The sequence below is a fragment of the Mustela putorius genome, unplaced genomic scaffold (genome assembly GCF_011764305.1).
Source record: "Mustela putorius furo isolate JIRA1106 unplaced genomic scaffold, ASM1176430v1.1 tig00003942_pilon_pilon_pilon, whole genome shotgun sequence".
Classification (NCBI taxonomy): Eukaryota; Metazoa; Chordata; class Mammalia; order Carnivora; family Mustelidae; genus Mustela; species Mustela putorius.
This window is the reverse complement of record NW_025422087.1, coordinates 19,883,034-19,903,422: the sequence shown is the minus strand read 5'-3', so window position 1 is coordinate 19,903,422 and position 20,389 is coordinate 19,883,034. Positions and strand designations below refer to the sequence as shown.

General features: G+C 42.3%; 2 protein-coding genes across 3 annotated transcripts in view; one reads left to right on the top strand and one right to left on the bottom strand.

Moving 5' to 3' along the window:
• Nucleotides 1–6,979, bottom strand: part of RASAL2 (RAS protein activator like 2) — a 359,235-nt gene extending 352,256 nt beyond the window's left edge. Inside the window, exon 1 of one of the 2 annotated variants that reach the window (XM_004761975.2) lies at nt 6,514–6,979. In XM_004761975.2, coding sequence (XP_004762032.1) covers nt 6,514–6,715 — 202 coding nt within the window. In that variant the 5' untranslated portion in view covers nt 6,716–6,979. The remainder of the gene's footprint in view (nt 1–6,513) is intronic. The other variant, XM_004761976.3, reaches the window with a different exon arrangement.
• Nucleotides 6,980–17,536: 10,557 nt separating this feature from the next.
• LOC101679102 (60S ribosomal protein L34-like) lies at nt 17,537–17,952 on the top strand. Its single transcript, XM_045069600.1, has one exon. It carries the CDS (start codon nt 17,564–17,566, stop codon nt 17,915–17,917), a length of 354 nt encoding a protein of 117 aa, XP_044925535.1. The 5' UTR covers nt 17,537–17,563; the 3' UTR covers nt 17,918–17,952.
• Nucleotides 17,953–20,389: the final 2,437 nt, after the last annotated feature.

The window sequence follows — 20,389 nt, the reverse complement described above, 5'->3', positions numbered from 1 at the left end:
GCATATCTTCTTCTCTACCTCTTGCACATCAGGTACTTCCTGATGGCTGCCTTCTCATTAGAAAATAAGCTACATTAAATTTGTAAAGGGTTCTCTACCTACAGGTCTTGCAAAGCACTTGATAGCCTTTGGGAAGAAAGAGGTTTTTACAAACATCAGAGGGCAATTATCCCTCTGCCAAGAGAGGGTGAAGCAATTTCAGTAGTGCCTTCAGCACACTTCAAACTCCTCCTCCTGGTTAACAAGACCAAACACCTCTCTTGTTACTTAAAAGTTATTACAATAGGGAGGGACTAGGGAGCAGACAACTGAATTTTTTCTGGATTAACTCAGGCATTAGTTGAATGCTTTTTTGTGGCTCACCTACTTTAAAAGGTGATCAAATCACTCTGTGCTACTGAAAAGAGCAACTGCAAAGAACAATTACATAAACCCTCTGGTTCAACTTACCTCATCCTTCTTTCTAATGAAAGAAAGCATTAGAAACCACTGCCTTGCCACCACTTCCTTAGTAATCTCAGTAAAACCTACTTGCTTGGTCATGTGAATTCCTTTTTTTTCCCTAGCAAATCAAAGAAATTTATTTCATTCAAAATAATGAGACACAATTGTACATCATATTTTTTAAAGTACATGAACTGAATTTTATATGATGTAGAAAAGATAAAGACACTCCTGGTAAGTGAACTATTCTCAAACAGGTGCATTCTAGAACTTTGCATTATTTATGTCAGAAAATTTGTACATATCCTCAATTCCATACCTATAATTCCTAAATCTGAAAAGGTCTGAAAACACTTTCTTGGGGCACGTGGGTGGCTCAGTGGGTTAAAGCTTCTGCCTTCAGCTCAAGTCATGATCCCAGGCTTCTCTGCTCAGCAGGGAGCCTGCTTCCCCCCACCCCCTCTGCCTGCCTCTCTGCCTATTTGTGATCTGTCTGTCAAATAAATAAAATCTTCCAAAAAAAAAAAAAAAAAAAACCTTTCTTCATAACTTGTTTAGCAGTAAAATGTGACCTTCACTGACATAACACTATTTATAGTGTTATACCATATGTAGTGTGGAATTTTACTTAACCATAGGAATATTAATATGATTGATTCCTGGATGTTTTTCCAGGCCCCACTAAGGGGGTTATGTCACTGTATATATATCATTTTTCTACAATCAAAAAAAATTTAAATTCTGAAATACTCTAGTCTTAATGATTATGGAAAAGAGATTATAATTGTATAGTTCTATTCTTCAAAGATACTTTCATTCCTTGAAAATGAAATAGCATAGCAACAAACAAACATGACAGGGTACAAAAATACTAAGATATGATAAAGGAAATTGTCGATATCTCTAACACTAACAGAACACAAAATTTAAATGAGATATACAAACTTTCTCTCAAAGGAAAAAAGGGGGGCTATATGAAATTAATGTAATTTAAAATAAACAGTATATTCCTAGGCATTCTTGATAATTCTCTCTTGTTTCAGTGAACAACTATCTATGCCTAATATACATAAAATATATTGGGAATTAACATATCAGCCTTCAAAGCTAATGTCATATCCTAAGTACTGAACTCAAGAATTGTTAAAATATTAATAGTCATTATAGAAGTTCAATTAATAGTATTTGAGGAAATTAAAACACTTAAGTTAACATGAACTTAACATGTTTTGGGATGTACTTGGTACACATTCACTGATATTCTTTTTTTTTTTTTTTTTTTTTTTAAAGATTTTATTTATTTATTTGACAGAGATCACAAGCAGGCAGAGAGGCAGGCAGAGAGAGAGGAGGAAGCAGGCTCCCTGCTGAGCAGAGACCCCGATTCGGGGCTCGATCCCAGGACCCTGGGATCATGACCTGAGCTGAAGGCAGCGGCTTAACCCACTGAGCCACCCAGGCGCCCCCATTCACTGATATTCTTAAAGCAATCAGCTAGAGCAGACAAAACTTGGTTGAACAATTTCATTCACCACACACTAACACACAAAAAGAGTCAAGCATGGAGTTCATATTTAAGATATGTAAGAATGAGTGATTCACTGAGAATATTCAAAGTTAATTATGTTAAGAACATTCCTTATAAGGCCAGTGAATTGGTGATATCTAATTCATACTGGACCAAAACAAAACAACTTTCTGGACTTGTTACTGGTTACAATGTTTTAGGTAAATATAAAGACATATTCTCTAAAAATGCAATGAAACATATCTTATTCTTTGTCCTAATTCATGAAACATAAGCAAAACTATTTACTACAAACAAGGAAAACTGTTCCCCATCAACTCATATCGAGTTCATGAGAAATTCTTACCAAATTCTCATTGTCACATTTCCAGAATTATATGGTATATGATGCAGTATGATTAATTCTTTCTCTGTTCTGCTTACTGAAATAGTACCAGCCTTTAGAAAATTTCCAGCAGATCCCTATCAGTCAATAAACAATAAGCTATATACTAGCTTAATGGTAAGCAATAATGCTGATGTTATTTATTTTATTAAGTGAATATTTTAGATAAGTCCTACTTACACTATTAAAATCAAAACCATATGATTTCTTGCTGAGAACTTTAGTGTGATAACTATTTCCTCTTCTATCTATCTGAGGGTACATCTGTGCATACACTTGTAGACCTGTTGTGCTGATGGGTGCAAAGCTCCAATGCAGTCGCCACCAGAGACCTGTATCTTCAATTTCTCCCAGTGTCCTGCACTCGCCATCCATTCATGGTAAAGTAGTTAATTTTAATGTTCTCATTGTTTACCAGAAAGCACAGACAGTGAGGCTGGCTTTGCCGCTCCCGTTTCCTTTTGCTAGGCGGCTGTGCTTTTTCAGCCAATTGACTTTGCTTTGAGGCTATAAATATCTGAAAAATGTTCTGCATTTGATGCTCTTGGATTCTGCATCCATATTTAGCTGTTTGTGGCATGCCTTTGTTTAAGCTACTCTGCCACCCATACAATCAGTCAGGTTGAGATCTGGATGGTCAAAGGACACATGGCTCAACATTCAACAGACACTATGAGCAAGGTACCAATCTGCTAGACACGGTGACAATGAAGGGGATGGCAAGACAGGAATACAAAGACAAACAAGACAGACTTCCTGGTATCAAACATTTTATAGTCTTGACAGGGCATGGGCACGGCTTATTATAAAACTGTAATAAAACAAATGAAGCATTTTACAACTAAAAGAAAATTAAGCATAGGGCAGCATATTTTCTCCTTAGCTATGTCTCAAAGATAGGCATTTGTGTTTTAAATATACATCTAACTATTATAAAGCTCTGACAAATTCCAGAAAAACTTTTCCAATCCTGGCAATACACAGAACTCTGAATATATGTATTATCAACAAAATAATCAATAACAAGCTCAAAACAGGGCCTAGTCTTCGAATTTCATGAGGCAACTAATAAAATATTATTTCCCAAAGTTTCTGTTAAGGCATTCAGGTTGAGGGGAGGGTTTGTTACTGACATTTGTTTGCAAGTTGATTTCAAACATAAGTATATGGTAGAGGATGTGAATCATGGCCAGAAGCCAGGAGCACTTAATACAGCTCCTTACTTTGTACCCTTTTAAATCCACATGCCTATTTCAGGCTAGTAGTTAAAACTGAATAAGCTTTACCTGAGCAAGATCCCCATTTCCCCCACCTTCCTATCTTGTCAAAACATTCCAAACAAATATACATCTGCCCTTAACATTCCTGCTTTCACAACTAAGTTCACTGACCTTTTGATAAAAGTGCTCCCCAGAAGCCCCTGACAATCATGATTTAAACTCATTAAGGGCTTGCCTATCCCCAAGAGTAAGCCTGGAATTGGTAGGCCAAGTTATAGGTGAAATAATAGGGCAGGCCACAGAATCAGACAACTCCACAGTTAAAATGGACCACAGATACCAATTAGTCCAGATTCTCCATTTATGTAGAAACCTAGCACCACAGAGTTAAAATTACTTAGCCAAAGTTAGGCAACTAATTTGTGGCAAAGAGAGAATGAAAACCCCGGTTCTCAATTCCCAGTTGTATACTCTAGGTTCCCAGTTTCTGAATTTCTTTTAAAAACATTAGACTACACTCATAAAAGTTGGCTTAAATTGTGCAGAAGAACCTAAACATTCCAAAACAATCAGAAATTGAACACACAAAACAAACAATAAGGGAAAAAAATGAACTAGTGTTTTCCAAACTGATTTTCTATATTCAATTATTTTTACTTCAAAGCTTTTCAAAGAATTATGCAATAGGCAACTTAAAAACTAGCTAAGGACACATAAAAGTCAAGAATCATTCAGATAGCTTTGGAATTTTTACATCAAACTGAAGACAACAAAGTAGTATCCAGGATGAGCTTCCTTAGAGGAAGGAAAGTAGCAGAACTAAACAGTAAATAAAAACAACATCTGGTTATTGATAGGGAAGACAAAAAAGTTACAATGCACTGGAAAGTCTGCAACTTGACACTGAAACACACCGCGGTATGAGTAGAGAATATATGTATGTATACTTACCCATACAGACTTAAGAATATCCACATTTTTTTGTGTGTATATACACACATCCCCCTCCCACAAATCTACCCCTAAAAATGGACAACAAAAACATGCACATATTTTTATGGGTTTCAAGCAAAAACAATAATTTATGCTAGGTCTGGATTACACAGACAAAACAGTTTTGGACACTGAAATACCAAATTATCATATATTCTTGCAATAACATAGCCCTATCTCTAACTGTATGTAAAAAACAATGTGCCAAAGAAGTACGTAAGGATAAAGAGGAGGATACGATGGGGAAATGTAACTACAGTATACTCTAATTCAAGCTTATTTGCAGGTTCTCATCAACCTTTCCTATAAGCTATCAGATAAGTGGGACCAGCAGGTGGATGGAAAATCAGGCACTAAAGTTTTTAATTTGCTGAGAATGAATTGGGTGACCTTGCATCATCTCCAACTTCTTTGCTTTAATTCTTTCGGGTACTTAGAATAACATAAAAAACCATATATAAACATCAAGCAAAATATAAAGTGGTACATATATAAATCCTTAAGAACTCGTTATAAAACCTATAGGATTTTTAGAACTGAAAGAGCCATTAAGAGATTATTTAATCCAGGGACGCCTGGGTGGCTCAGCTGGTTAAGCGGCTGCCTTGGGCTCAGGTCATGATCCTAGCGTCCTGGGATCGAGTCCCACATCGGGCTCCTTGCTCAGCCGGGAGCCTGCTTCTCCCTCTGCCTCTGCCTACCACTCTGTCTGCTTGTGCTCACTCTCGCTCCTCTCTCTCTGACAAATAAATAAATAAGAGATTATTTAATCCAATTCATTCATTTTACAGATGAAGAATCAGAGGTTAAAAAAAAAAAGTGATCCCAAATCACATAGCCACTTTACTGTCAGAACCAAGACAAAACCTCAAATCTGTGGATTCCTTGTTCTGTGATCTTTCTGATAGTGATGGACTTGAAATGAACTATCTATCTATAGAGATATAATTTCTAAATCTTGATGACTCCTGAATAGTAAAAAGATACCCTCTTCTGAAGGATGAAGAAAAAAAGCATAATGTACGTGATCACTACAGGCTTAGATTGCACATGACTGGAGGATAACATCTTAACCTTGTCTTTGATCCCAGGTGCTTCAAATCTGCCCTCTTATATTCAGCCACATCACTAACGTCTTGTGTTCACGTGAGCTAAGTGATAAACATCTTGACGTTTTAATATTTTGCAAAGCCACAGCTCAGTCCTGAATTCCAGGCTATAAATCCTTGGGCTATGAGTTTTCCAAACCAGCATGGGTTTAATGCTGCCACAAGGCTCACCCTAATAGAATCTCATCATTCAGTTTTAATTAAAGAGGTGGTTACTAGGAATGCAGAAAGTGAAAGTTTTAGTGTGTTCATCACTTTTAACTTGCTGAGTAGCAACCAAGTCCCTTTACAAAGAGAACCAGAAACAATAGTGCAATCTGACACAATCCACACCCCTTGCTAAGTGGTTGCCTTTGGGGGAATGAGGTTCAGAAAGAGGTTATAGATTAGTCTGTTCCCACCAAATAAATATTTTTTGTTATTCTATTTTATTTTATTATCTTATCCACTGCTAAGCTATTTCATAGTATCTTGGGTTTCCAGCCTTGCCTCACTCAAGAAAAAGAAACTCTGTTCGCTGAATTTCATGGCGTGTTCCATTAGACCTCCTTGAAATTGGTTGACAGTTCCCTCGAAGTTAGCACCTGATTATGAAGTCTGCATGGCTCAACTCTGCCTTAAACTTCCTGCAGGTGTTTGAAAAGGTCCAAAGACCGTGACATCTCTCGGCTCAAGCGCTAGTCTGGAGAAACTTGTCAGAAACGCACGCCAGAACAAAAAGCTATGTGGGAAACTGACCCAGGAAGGATGGGGACTGAGAACAGGACTTGAGACTAGGGATGAATTTCAGCCAGAGCAAAAACACCAGCCTCTAGGATGGCCTGTGGTCCTTACCGTACACCCGCACCCAGCTCTGTTGCTGGCACACGGACTCCAGAAGGATCCGATCCAACATGCCACCAGCCACGGCCCCACCGACTGGGACAACTGCTTCCAGCTCCTCCGGGGGTAGCGGCGAGTCAGACTCCAGTCCTGGGAACATCTCCGGCCAGGACAGCGCCTCCGCGGCTCCTCCGGACGACGGGGAGAGCTCCATGGTGCCCCGGAGGGACAAGGCGGCGGTGGGGCCGGCGCGCAAGTCCGCGCCCTGCCTCCGGGAAGGGGAGGAGGAGACCGCAGCGGCGGGGGCAAGGACCGGAGCGGCAGCCGGCACCAACGCGGCTCACCTCCTTCCCCGCCGCCCCCTGCCCGCGGCTCGGGCGCTGCAGCCCACCTGCAGCCGGCGGGCGGGACCCAGGCCGGGAGGCGGATCCAGCGTGGCCCCGGCCGGGGGTGGGTCCGGGCTCAGGTGTGGGTCCCTCCCGGGAGGGGACGTGGAAGGACCCGGGAGGGGCGGCTCACCCGCCTGCCCCCGCGGAGCCGCCTTCCTCAACCCCCGCCGGCGTCTCTAGCGGCCAGACCCGGCGGGAGCTTGGAGCCGGGGATGGAGTGGGGCCGGGCAGGGCAGGGCTGGGGGCGTCGCCGCCAGGGGCCGCCCCCTCTGACCGGCTCCCGCCGCCGCCGCCGCCGCCGTCGCCTCAGAGCTTCGGAGTGTCCGCTCCCTCAGGGAAGGGGGGCGGTGGCCCCGGGTTCACGCCCGCCAGTCCTCGGCCCCCACCCCAGGAATGAGCCGGCCCGCCCCCCTAACTCTCAGGCCACGGCTCCCGCCGCGGCTCGGGCTCCGGCTCCGGCTCCGCCACCGATCCCACAAGCCCGGCAGCCGCGGCGGCGGCAGGCGGCATCCCAGGGTGATAGGCCGGAGCAATCGAGGGCCGAGGGCTGGGCCGCGTGTGCAATCGAGTAACGAAGCGGAGGAGGAACTGCCACCAAAGGCAGGAAAAATCGGACACCGAATTATTCATCTGGCCAGTCCCGCCTACTTTCTAAAGACCCTCTACCCGACCGCCCAGTAGCGCGCGTTACGGGTCTCCCGAGCTGCAGCAAAAGCGGGGACGGCGTGGGGAGGCGGGGAGGAGAAGGGGTGCGGGAAATTTGAAAAGAAAGGAAAAGAGCTTCCCTTCCCCTCTTTCCACCTCTTTCCCTTCCTGCAGTTATTTATGTATTCATTTATTTGGACCGACATTTCGTTCTTACTGGAGGAAGAGATTAGAGAGGCTGCTTTATTTTACAGTTGCCCAAAGGGAAACGCCTCCTTCCTTCCCAGAGGAGAGAGACTTGGCAGCGGGATCTGGATTGTGGGATCTGCGCTTTGCGCCTGTCCGCGCCGAGGCTGGACTTGTCATCGGTTTAGAATAGCATGGTTACGAAGTGTGGTGTGGATGGATAGACGGGCCTCGCGAGCACAAGAAATGCTCAAAAGCCCAGTATTAACCAAACATGTTTCTCTTTCTTTTGCCTTTGATCTTTGTGCAATTATGTTGGCTTTTTTTCCTCTAATGATATCACAAGCGTTTTATTTTTGGTCTGTTAGGAGACTGTCTCCCTTGACCTTGGTTTTGATTTTTCTGCCCACCCAAAGCGGTATTCGCTAGTTCAGGTTAAAAAGATTGCTGGCAAAGTAGTGATAATTTTTAAACCGAAAAGTAACAACTTAAACAGTGCCTCGCACGTAGTAGGTCTCCAACAATGTTTCTTGAACATGCTGCTTGAAATGGAGGAGTTCTACAAGTATATGGTGCTTTTGGATTAGTACATGGGGGGCATCCCCCCACCCATTTCTTCCTACTTTGCACAGAGACTGGTCTACAAGGGAATGCTTTTGTTTTCTGGTCCTGTGATATCCTGGTATGTTGTTTGGGCTTATCAAGAACTATAAGGATGCATTTTGTAATTTTCTCCAAACTGTTTAGGGAAATAGTATTTCAAAGCAGGAAGTGACCTTCAAGATAATCTCATTCTGCCTTTTGTTTAATGGTTGAGGAAACTGAGAAACATCCATGTTACCTGACAAATCAACTATCAGTACAGGTAGGTCTGCAGTATCTCAATGATGATGCCTATTTCAACTTTGTTCCTCAAGAACCTTTTGTAACTGAGCTTGTTGATGCATGGTTTGGTGATGCATTGAAGTGATCATTTCCGGTATCTAAAACCCTGATTTCTTACTATCTGACTCCATAGTCAGACTTCCAAATCTAAATCATATTGTTCAGTGCTGGAGTGGAATGGGAAGGTATCGAAGCTAGGAGATTTTAGGGCCCGGCACTAAACAGAGCTAGCAAATTTTTATTTATACTAAACTACTGCTGAAGTCATGGTAACAGAAGTCAGAGAGCAGGTGGATAATGGGCATCAGGTGTACAATTTGAGCACTCTTTATTAGTCAATATGTAAGGAATTTATTTAGCCAAGTAATTATCTCAAAGCAGCATTAGGAGTGGTGTATGAAACATTCACAGGTTTTTTTTTTTTTTCTCAAGCTTATTCTCTTGTGGCATCATTCATTGTTGAGCTAAAGAAAAAGCTCTCAATAATCCTACTTTCTTCATCTAGACTCTCCAAATCCCCAGTCCCTGCTTCACCTCCCTGTCCTGCCCCCAGACTAGCTGCAGTGATTATCTAATTGCTTAAGTAATAATATGTCTGGAATTTATCTGATGTTTATAACTTAAAGAGAAAATAGTTCACAACCTGAACAATAGTTCTCTGAGATTAGCAGAACCAGTTTTTCTTTTTTTTTAAGATCTTATTTTTTATTTATTTGACAGGGATGACAAGTAGGCAGAGAGAGGAAGAAGCAGGCTCCCTGCTGAGCAGAGAGCCCAAAGCGGGGCTTGATCCCAGGACCCTGGGATCCTGACCTGAGCTGAAGGTAGAGGCTTTAACACACTGAGCCACCCAGGTGCCCCAGAACCGGTATTTTTTAAATCCCCATTGAGCCAATGAAAAAAATTGAAGCATAGAATTCTATCAAGCAACCTACCTATAGTCAAATAGTAGACAGATTAAAACCCTAGTCTCCTAAACTTTTAATTCATTGATGGATCTGAATTCCTTAAGGTTTTTGTCTGCCCCACCACCACACTGAGTGAGTAGAGCTGTCCTAATAGTATGGGGCCAAAAGCAAATATTCCATAGTTTTTACAAATTATTATCACTTAAGGGATGCCTGGGTGGCTCAGTCCGTTAAGTGTCTGCCTTCAGCTCAGGTCATGATCTCTGGGTCCTGGGATGGAGCCCTGTATTGGGTTCTCTGCTCAGCAGGGCATCTGCTGTTCCCTCTCTCTGGGCTCCTCACCCCTGCTTGTGCTCTCTCACTCTCTCTCTCTCTCAAATAAATAAATAATCTTAAAAAACAAATTATTGTCACTTAAAGAAAATATTGGAGAAAAAACAAACAAAAGTGACAAGCCAATCGGCATTGCAGGAAAGCAGTTACTCCTACTATGATTTATACCAGTGGTATCTCCCTGGTGTAATCCCAGATCTTAATGTGAACATAAATCCTTGGCTGATAAAGTCTTAGTTTACATTGTAGTTTGCAAACAGGCCTTTGTGTGTGAACTACAATAGAGCTAAAGTCTCATTTCCCAGCCTGCCCTACCCCCTCCTCCTTTTCCTCCCTCTAGAATTTCAGACACTAAGCTCCCAGAGGTCATCTCCGTATTTATTGTCATTGGAACTCAATTCCAAGAATCAAATCGAAGCCCCAGGACAAATGGGAACTAAAATTGGGGAACTGTGGAGGAGAAAAAACTAATAAATTCCCCCAAGTAATAGGCTGAAAAACAAAGGTTGGGGTTTTCAAAAGAAAGAAAGAGGCCTTGGGTTCAGAGTGCATATTACCAATCCAGGTTTCCTGTTCTTATCCTAAAGTAGAGTACACCTATGAAAGCTTTCATAAACTGAAATGATATAAAGCAAAGAAGCACTTACTGGTGATTAAATGGAAAAATTTTTGAGCATTCCCAGACCCAAAAAATAACCTCTCAGGCTTTTCTGATACTCAGGACCTATCTTGCTAAAGGATGCACAAAATAAATCAAGATAAGCTCACAGACTGTTCAAAACTATGGTGGCTCCACGCTGAGATGCTTAATGTAGTTCCAGGGGAAGGAGCTTGGGGGCACCACTCTTTGGTCAGGGCACACACTGCCTGTATCTGGGCTTACTGCAAATGCTGAACGTTATTTTTGCTTTTCTCCTTTTTTCATACAGTGAAAATCCTTATCAGATTTCCTTAGATCAGTGCAAACAGGTACTAATGTATGTCTTTCATAAAAGCAAAAGAGCAGGGCGCCTGGGTGGCTCAGTGGGTTAAGCTGCTGCCTTCGGCTCAGGTCATGATCTCAGGGTCCTGGGATCGAGTCCCACATCAGGCTCTCTGCTCAGCAGGGAGCCTGCTTCCTCTTCTCTCTCTGCCTGCCTCTCTGCCTATTTGTGATCTCTGTCTATCATATAAATAAATAAAGTCTTAAAAAAAATAAATAAAAGCGAAATAGCATAATGAGAATTTTCTATGCATTCGAAAGATGCCCGTATTAAGGAGAGACAAGGATTTGGAACCTTGGCTCTCACAAACTGAGGACCAGGTGTGCATCCAGTTTCTCCTCTTTTCACCTGTCAGAAAACACACATTCCCTCATCACAAATGTTCTTAACTATTTTCTTATAGCCGGTCCCTTTTAGGCTCTCTAGACACGACTCCGAAGCTGCTAATCCCCAAGCAGTAATGCAACATTTAAAGTGTGGCTCGGGGGCGCCTGGGTGGCTCAGTGGGTTAAAGCCTCTGCCTTTGGCTCAGGTCATGATCCCAGGGTCCTGGGATTGAGCCCCGAATTAGGCTCTCTGCTGGGCGGGGAGCCTGCGTCCCTTCCTCTCTCTCTGCCTGCCTCTCTGCCTGCTTGTGATCTGTCAAATGAATAAATAAAATCTTTAAAAAAATAAAAAAAATAAAGTGTGATTCGCCAGCAGCTCCCTTCCTATAATTTCTTTCCCGTTGGCCACGACGATGCAGCACTCCCGATTGCACTATAGCACTGACCATGCCCAGTTCATCATAAGGGAAGAATTTAGACATTTCTCGAGATGCTGTTGTCCATCTTCATTTTGCTCCTGCCTCCATCTCCAATTCTCTGGTCATCTATTCACTTCTGTGGTTTCAACTCTCACTTGGATAGTGTTAACTTTAAGATCTCCATCCCTAGCCCCAGCCCCTGGACTGAGAACCAGTCAGGAGTCTGTAAATGCTGAACACCTCCAGTAAGATATGCTTCCTGTACGTCAGACTCAGCACACTGGAAAGTGAACTCCCTCCCCCTGTCCTAGACCCAAACACCCTTCCTTTCATGGATTTCCTTTCTATATTCAGTGCAACTGGTAGGTTCTACCTCAGACTTGGCTTGAACGTGGAGTTACGTTTCAGTCTTCTCCTCCACCGTAGCATAAATCCAACCAACCCCTGCTTTCTGCTCCTAGTGACACCATTCTAGCTCCGGCCAGGTTAACTTTCACCGTGCTAAAAGCAGTAACTTTTTAGTTGTCCTCCTTCCCCTGAGGCCTTTCTACCTCCAGTTTATCCTACACTCTGCAGTAAGTGAATTATCCTAAAGCACAGTTCAGACCTGGTCACATCCAAGCTCAAAAACAGCTCCCTGGGCACCTGGGTGGCTCAGTGGGTTAAAGCCTCTGCCTTCAGCTCAGGTCATGATCTCAGGGTCCCGGGATTGAATCCCGCACCGGGCTCTCTGCTCAGCAGGGAGCCTGCTTCTCTCTCTCTCTCTCTCTCTCTCTCTCTCTGCCTGCCTCTCCGTCTACTTGTGATCTCTCTCTGTCAAATAAATAAATAAAACCTTAAAAAAAAAAAACACTCCCTGCTACCTATTAAATAAAATCGTATGTTCTACCAAGATTAAAAGGGCCTACCAAAGATGGTCCCAAGCCACCATCGCTACCTGCTCCATTGCCTGTGTCCAGTCACCCCAATGGCCTACGATGCCCCCAAATACATCCGGCACTTTCTTTGCTCCTTGCCTCTCCTTGTTTCTGATATCAGGAATGTCCTTCCCTCCATCTCTGCCTGCTAAAAACTTGCCAAACTTCAAGCTCCCCTTCCCCCGCTCCTCAGGTTAATGCCAATGTCCTCTTCCAGCAAGTCATTTCCTATCCTCCAAACTGGCAATGATCTCTGCCCCCTCTGAGTTCCCATAGTATTTGTTCTTATCTGTCTGCTGGAACCACTCATGGATATATTATGGTACAGTCCTCCGTGTAACTCTAATATCTGCTGTTAGGTCATAAGCATCTAGAGGGCAGAGGGCTTGCATTATTCATGTTCATCCTCCACGGTGTCTTTCACATATCAACCCCTCAATGAAACCAGAAGCCAGGAAGCAAGAAATTAAACTGAAAAAAGAAAACCTGACTGGGTTCATAAATGTTTGGGGCTACAAAAAAAAAAATCAGTTCAGTGATCCCAGACATGCAACCCCCACTCTCCCCTGCCCCACCCATTAAAAAAACGAGAGAGAGAAACACACTCTCGAAAAAACGAGAGAGAGAGACCCAGGAAAATGACATGAGTTGCCCAAGGTCACCCAATGAGTAACAGAGGAAGGATGGGAATCCCAATGCATCAACCCCATCCACAGATTGCTTGCTTCCTGCTTGTTTTTGTCCTCTAAATGGATTATTTTCTTGTTGATAAAGGTTTCTTCAGTAAAGTAATTTTATTCTTTTACATATTATTTAAGCTTAAAGCATTTGTGCCACATTCCTGGCCCCACATATAATTTTAGCAAAATTATACTTTTTTTTTTTTTTAAACCAAAGGACCAAACAGAGACATCAGAAAAACATCTGGTCTGATTCATCAGGGTAGCAGCAACATTTCTATTTATACACGAGCACAGCCCTATCTTTGTAGCTCTCAGCTGTTCCTCATTGCTCAGTACGTTCCCCTTTTCAACCTTGTCTGTCCCTCATCAAGAGAGCATCCTGCATCCCCAGTCTTAAACAAAATCTAATGCAATAAAGGAGAATACATTCCCTATTCTCTAGCAGAGGTCTGAATTTCAAAGGAACCGTTCCTTTACTTTCTCAGTCTCTTTGTTCCAGAGCATAGGACAGCCAGCCTCAAGTGGCTGGGTGGCTGCCATTCATTTCACTGCATTCCGGGTACAAAGAAGTTGGATTAAAAAACCAAGATAGGGCATGAATCAAATTTGGAAGCAGGTCAGGCAGAGAGTATTCTAAATGGGGAAACTGAGGTTGATGTAAAGAGGAGCATAAGTGCTCCATAAGGAGCACTGACTCTCCTCCAGCAACATTTGAGAGTGGTATAAATGAGAAAATGTTGATTGTAGGTCTTCATCAGTACAAGAAAAGCTTAGGAATCTTCCTGGGTTTTGTGAGTGCTTTTTTGTGCCGGACCCATGTCCCCTAAGAGAAGGTCTCTATTTGAACCAACCAATAATGATATCATTTGGGAAAGCATTGGAACACACCAGAGACAAGCAGACCTCCACCAGTCATTTCTTCTTGCCAAAATAATGACCTCACCTCAGCATTCAACTTCAGGAATGCAAAAAGAATAAAAACGCTCAGATGGAACCACAAGGGCGCCTGACATCAGTGTCTAATTAAAACCTTTAGAGGACCTAAAGACTGAAAATAATAAGGTGCCCACCTCACTCCATGTAATTAAAAACATTTTTTTTTGCCACGTATCAGAAAGAACAACAAAGTTCTGATTTTTTTCAGTGATGACCACTACAGAACTTGTTTTAGAAATGGCAAACATCAAACTCTTAAAAATGTTGTATGCGCTTCTGTGAGCTCCTACTTCTGCCAGTGTTCTAAACACATCTTTTGAGCAATCCAGCTCTGTCTGGAATACACAGTACCAACCATCTATTAACTAACACAATCTATGAAGGGGATAATCTTTAGCAAATTAAGTTCTGTGTTTTTCTAGTAACTATAGAAACACCAACTTACTTCACCCTAGCCAAATAAAATGATCACTTCCTTAGCTTTGTGGTTCTAAAGAGTCCTCAAAAGATGAAAAAAAAAAAGCCAAATGATTCTAGAGGAGAGATTTTTAGAGGACTTGCAACAAGACTATTCATTCATTAGCCGTGTCTTCTGCACTATGTCTCTGCATTCAAAATGGCAGCAACAAACCTAGTTAGGACAAAGTGTCTTTTCAAGTTTGCAACTCAGCAAAGGGACCATTTCTCCATTTCATGAGAATTTAAATCCATCGATCTCCTTGTCTTATTCCTTGACTCTTAGTCCCAAGTGCTGGCTGGTGCCCATCTGAAATACTCACACCAGTCTCTTGCATTCTCTTGCATCCAGTCCTACAGCATCAACTCCGGATCATTCCCACAATCTGCCTTCTGCTCCTCCTTCTCAAACAGCTGAGAAAAATGCTACTCTAGACTCTTATGCTGCTACAGATTCAAGGTCAACGGGGCCCCTCAGAGACTCCGTCATTCCCTTAGCTTGTCTTTGGTCAGTTACCTCTCCCGTTCCATTCAGTAAATCCACCCGGTAATCTTTGTCCCTCTCCGCCAGACCTAAGTCAACTCCCAGTTCTCATTCCCAACAAATGTTTCTGCCTCCTCTTTTAAGGAGAAAAATGGAGGCCATTAAGCAAGACCTCCTTCAAAATCCCATCCCTCCATCTTCTGCTTCAGCTATAAGGATCAGCGGTCCCTCATCTTCTTCAAAAGCCGAACCCTCTCACCGATTTCAGGGCCGAAGCAATTCATTTCCCCCCTTTTTTTTCTTTTTTGTCTTTCAACCACACTTTTTCAACATTGGCTCCTTTCCTCAAGTTAACGTGTTAACCTCTCCTTCTAATCAAAAAGTTCCCCACCACTGAAGTGCACCAAACTCTGCAACTTTCTTTGAAATGTAACCAAAAAATAAGATGGGTTGATGGATGGATAGATGGATAGATCCATGATAAACCAAATATGGCAAAAATCCTCTCTGTAGAACATTGGTGGTGAATACATGAATGTTCACTGTACAATTCTTTTAACTTATCTGTATGTTTAAAAATTTGTCATAATAGGGGCGCCTGGGTGGCTCAGTGGATTAAAGCCTCTGCCTTTGGCTCAGATCATGATCCCAGCATCCTGGGATTGAGCCTCGAGTCAGGCTCTCTGCCCTGCGGGGAGTCGGCTCCCCCCTCTCCGCCTGCCTCTCTGCCTACTTGTGATCTCTGTCAAGTAAATAAACAAAATCTTTAAAAAAATTTTTTTCATAATAAAAACATTTGGGGGGGCACTCCCAACTCAGCAACCTCCTCAAGTCACCGCCAAATCTTCTTACTTTTTGCCTCTGAACTTTTTGAAAATGTAGATTGTACTCACTGTCTCCACTACTTCTTCACCTCCCACTTACTGTTTTTAATTCAGATCTTTAAAAAGGATATAGAATGTTGTAAATATAATGAAGTCTTCTTTATATCCCACCCAATCCCTTTCTCTCCTGGGTACCAATAATACATCATGATTGTTCTAATGTTGGTATGTATCTCTCCCATGCATGCACGCACATGAGTATTAGCAAATCCTTTAATGAGTTCTTCTACTTTTTTTTTTTTAAGATTTTATTTACTTATTTGGGACGCCTGGGTGGCTCAGTTGGTTAAGCAGCAGCCTTTGGCTCAGGTCATGATCCCAGCATCCTGGGATCGAGTCCCACATCGTGCTCCTTGCTCCGCAGGGAGCCTGCTTCTCCCTCTGACTCTGCCTGCCACTCTGTGTGCCTATGCTCACTCTCGCTCTCTCTCTCTGACAAATAAATAAAATCTTTAAAAAAAAAAAGATTTTATTTACTTATTTGACAGAGAAAGAGAGAGCACAAGCAGGGGGAGAGGGGCCCCGTTGACCTTGAATCTGTAGCAGCATAAGAGTCTAGAGTAGCATTTTTCTCAGCTGTTTGAGAAGGAGGAGCAGAAGGCAGATTGTGGGAATGATCCGGAGTTGATGCTGTAGGACTGGATGCAAGAGAATGCAAACAGGCTCCCTGCAGAGCAGAGGAAGCTCGATATGGGACTTGATCCCAGGACCCCGGGATCATGACCTGAGCCGAAGGCAGTGGCTTAACCAACTGAGCCACTCAGGCGCCCAGAGTTTTTCTATTAATGTTTGACTTGTCTTCATGAAATTGTCCTATGCATAATATATCCTGGAATTTCTTTTTGAATTCAGTATTGTGCTTTTAAGATTTATCTGTTACTGCTCACAGATCTAGTTCACACATTTTAACTGCTGTGTAGTTTTGCATTATATAAATAGTCCACTACTAATTTCCACATTCCACTATGGATGGTTGTTTCCAATTTTATGGTTGCAAGCAATAAAACAGTGACCATCCCTAAAGCAATTTTCCTGTGCCTCTGTGTAAGTGATCCTCTAAATATATGTCCAGAAATCGAATTACTATTAGTAGGGTACACACTTATTCCATGCTACAAAATATTGGCAAATTGTTTTCCATGATTGTTGTGCCGATCTATTGTCCCATCAGCAGGGTATGAGAGTTTCTTCACATCCTTACCAATATTACACATTATCAGATTTTTAAATTTAGCCATTCTCATATATATGAAAAGCAATCCATTTTACATTTTGCATTTTCCTCTGGAGAGGTTAGGCATCTTTTCATATGCTCTTGGCAATTTGCGTTTCACCTCTATGAATTGCCTATTCATATTCCTTGATGATTTTTTTCTATTGAAGTTTTGTCTTTTTCTTACTTATTTTTTGAAGTTCTCTCTCCATATTTGCTGTGCCCTAATTTTTTTTTTCTGTTATTTGAATTGCAAATATTTTCTGACCTTCTCTTTTAACATTGTGTATGGTATTCTTTCTAAAATAGAAATTTTAATTTTAATCTATCATCTTTTTTGTTTATGGTGTAAGTTTTCAGGTGTTAAGAAAAGCTTTCCCTACTCTTCCGGGGACGGCTTCCGTAGGCATTCAGAATGGTCCAGCGTTTGACCTACCGTCGTAGGCTGTCCTACAATACAGCCTCTAATAAAATTAGGCTGTCCCGAACCCCAGGTAATAGAATCGTTTACCTTTATACCAAGAAGGTTGGGAAAGCACCAAAATCTGCATGTGGCGTTTGCCCAGGCCGACTTCTAGGAGTTCATGCTGTGAGGCCTAAAGTACTTATGAGGTTGTCTAAAACGAAAAAACATGTCAGCAGGGCCTACGGTGGTTCCATGTGTGCCAGGTGTGTTCGTGACAGGGTCAAGCATGCTTTCCTTATCGAGGAGCAGAAAATCGTTCTGGAAGTGTTGAAGGCACAAACACAGAGTCAGAAAGCAAAATAAAAAAAATGAAGCTGTTTTGAGTAATAAAAAAATCAAAAGGCAAAAAAAAAAAAAAAAAAAGAAAAAGAAAAAGAAAGCCTTCTCTAGGGGCCCCTGGGTGGCTCAGTGGGTTAAAGTCTCTGCCTTTGGCTCAAGTCATGATCCCAGGGTCCTGGGATCAAGCCCCGCATCGGGCTCTCTGCTCAGCGGGGAGCCTGCTTCCTCCTTTCTGCCTGCCTCTCTTGTGATCTCTGTCTGTCAAATAAATAAAAATCTTAAAAAAAAAAAAAAAAGAAAGAAAAAAAGAAAGCCTTCCCTACTTGGAAGTAATGAATATATTTTCCTCTACTCTTTTCTGTAAGCTTTATTATTCTGCCTTTCACACTGAAATCTTTATTCCACTTGATATTTATTTATGTGTACAGTGAGAAAGATCTAATTTTTCCTTGTATGAATAGCCAGTGGACCCAGGAGCATTTAGTGAAGAGTCCAGCTTGTCCCCTGTCTTTGCACTTTCACTTCTGTCATATACCAAGTTCTCTCACATGTGTTGCTCTCTGTCCTGTTTAATTGGTCCAATTAGTCCATTTATCTCTTTAGCTTTAGTATCACATTTTGTTAATTTCTACCTCTTCTTTTTCTTTTTCAAAATTGCCTTGCCTATTCTTAGCATGAAGTCTTCCACGTGCATTTTATTTTTTTAAAGATCTTAGAGTGCCTGGCTGCCCCAGTAGGTTAAGCATCTTGAGTTGGGCTCAGGTCATTATCTATGAGTCATGGGATGGAGCCCCGCGTGGGCCTCCTGGCTCAGCGGGGAATCCAATTCTCCCTTTCTCTCTGTGCTCTCTCTCGCTCTCGCCCTCTCTCAAGTAAATAAATAAAATCTTAAAAGATAAATAAATAAAGATTTTATTTTTACGTAATCTCTACACCCAGTGTGGAGCTTGAATCTACAACCTCAAGGTCAAGGGTCGCAAGCTTTGCAGGACAGAGCCAGCCAGGCACCCATTCCATGTGCATTTTAGAATCAACTGGTCAAATTCCAGAAATTACCCTGTCAGTATTCTGACAGCCAACTTAACAAAATTCTCCTACATTAAAGAGAATTGCCTCTGTGTGATATTGAATTTTCTCTTCAAGGACATGGTATATCTCTCCTATTTTATACCCATCAAGAAAGTTATCGTTTTTTCCTCGGTGGTCCAAAGATGCATCCTCAGTGTTTCAACTTTCACCAATACACAGACAAATTCTCATGCCGTGCCTCCCTCTCAGCTCTGTCGCCTCAGTTCTTGTTTATTCTGGCTCATTCTGGCTGCCCCCCCTTCCCGCTACTGCAACTTGGCATATTTGCAAGAGAACTCTTCATCTTCTCCATTCAACTGGTTTCTCCTCCTGTAGACACCCTCTTAGTTCATGACCTTGTTATCCGTATTTCATCCGAGAGGGAATTCTTTGATAGTCTCTCTCTTTCATTTCTCAAATCCAGTCATTCACCATGCCTTTACTGTTTACCTTCCTAAACATGGCTTGATGTATGTTCCTGCCTCTCTATCTCCACTATCCATGCCTCAGATAGGGCTCTCCTCATCTTTTTTTTTTTTTTTTTTTTTTTTTTTTTTAAGAGAGATTCTATTTATTCATTTGACACAGAGAGAAAGAGAGTGGGTGTGTAAGCATCCACAAAAAGGGGCAGAGGGAGAAGCAGATTCCCCGCTGAGCAGGGAGCCGGATGTCTGGACTGAGAAGAAGACAGACACTTAATCTACTGAGCCACCCAGGCACCCCTGGTCTACTCTTTTTACATACCATTCAGAGCCCACCATTGTCTAGGCCTCACCTTTTTCTCTAGCTTCATTTCCTCCAGCAACCCAAAACTGCTTGGAGTTTCCTGTATAGCCTATGTATTTTTTTTTCTTTATGCCTTTGCCAATGGTGTCCTTTCTAGAAGATAGATCTCCACTTCATTTACCTCGCCTACTCCAACCTCAAACCTAATTTCCCTCCCCATCTCTACCTGACTGACTCTTCACATCTTTGGAGATCCAGCTCAGCTGTCAGCTCATTCAGAATGCCATCCCTACCCCTGACTCCTCTGGCAGGCTTCACTAGGTGTCTCTCTTCAGTGATCTCATAAATGCTCTGATTATTACTATGCCTTGCGCTTACCATACTGCATTGTAATTATTGGTTTATATATCCCCACAGGACTGTCAGCTCATCAATAGAAGTATTTGGGTTTTATTCATATTTAAAGTTCAACAACTTGGGCGCCTAGGTGGCTCAGTGGGTTAAAGCCTCTGCCTTCAGTTCAGGTCATGATACCGGGGTTCTGGGGTTGAGCCCCACATCTGGCTCTCTGCTTAGCAGGGAGTCTGTTTCCCTTCCTCTCTCTCTGCCTGCCTCTCTGCCTACTTGTGATCTCTGGCAAACAAATAAATAAAATCTTTAAAAAAATAAAGTTCCAGAACCTAGTAGAGTATCTGGCACATA

What these genes read in the sequence shown, in the direction of transcription:
- LOC101679102 (XM_045069600.1), top strand. Translation starts at nt 17,564, where the DNA reads ATGGTCCAGCGTTTGACCTACCGTCGTAGGCTGTCCTACAATACAGCC.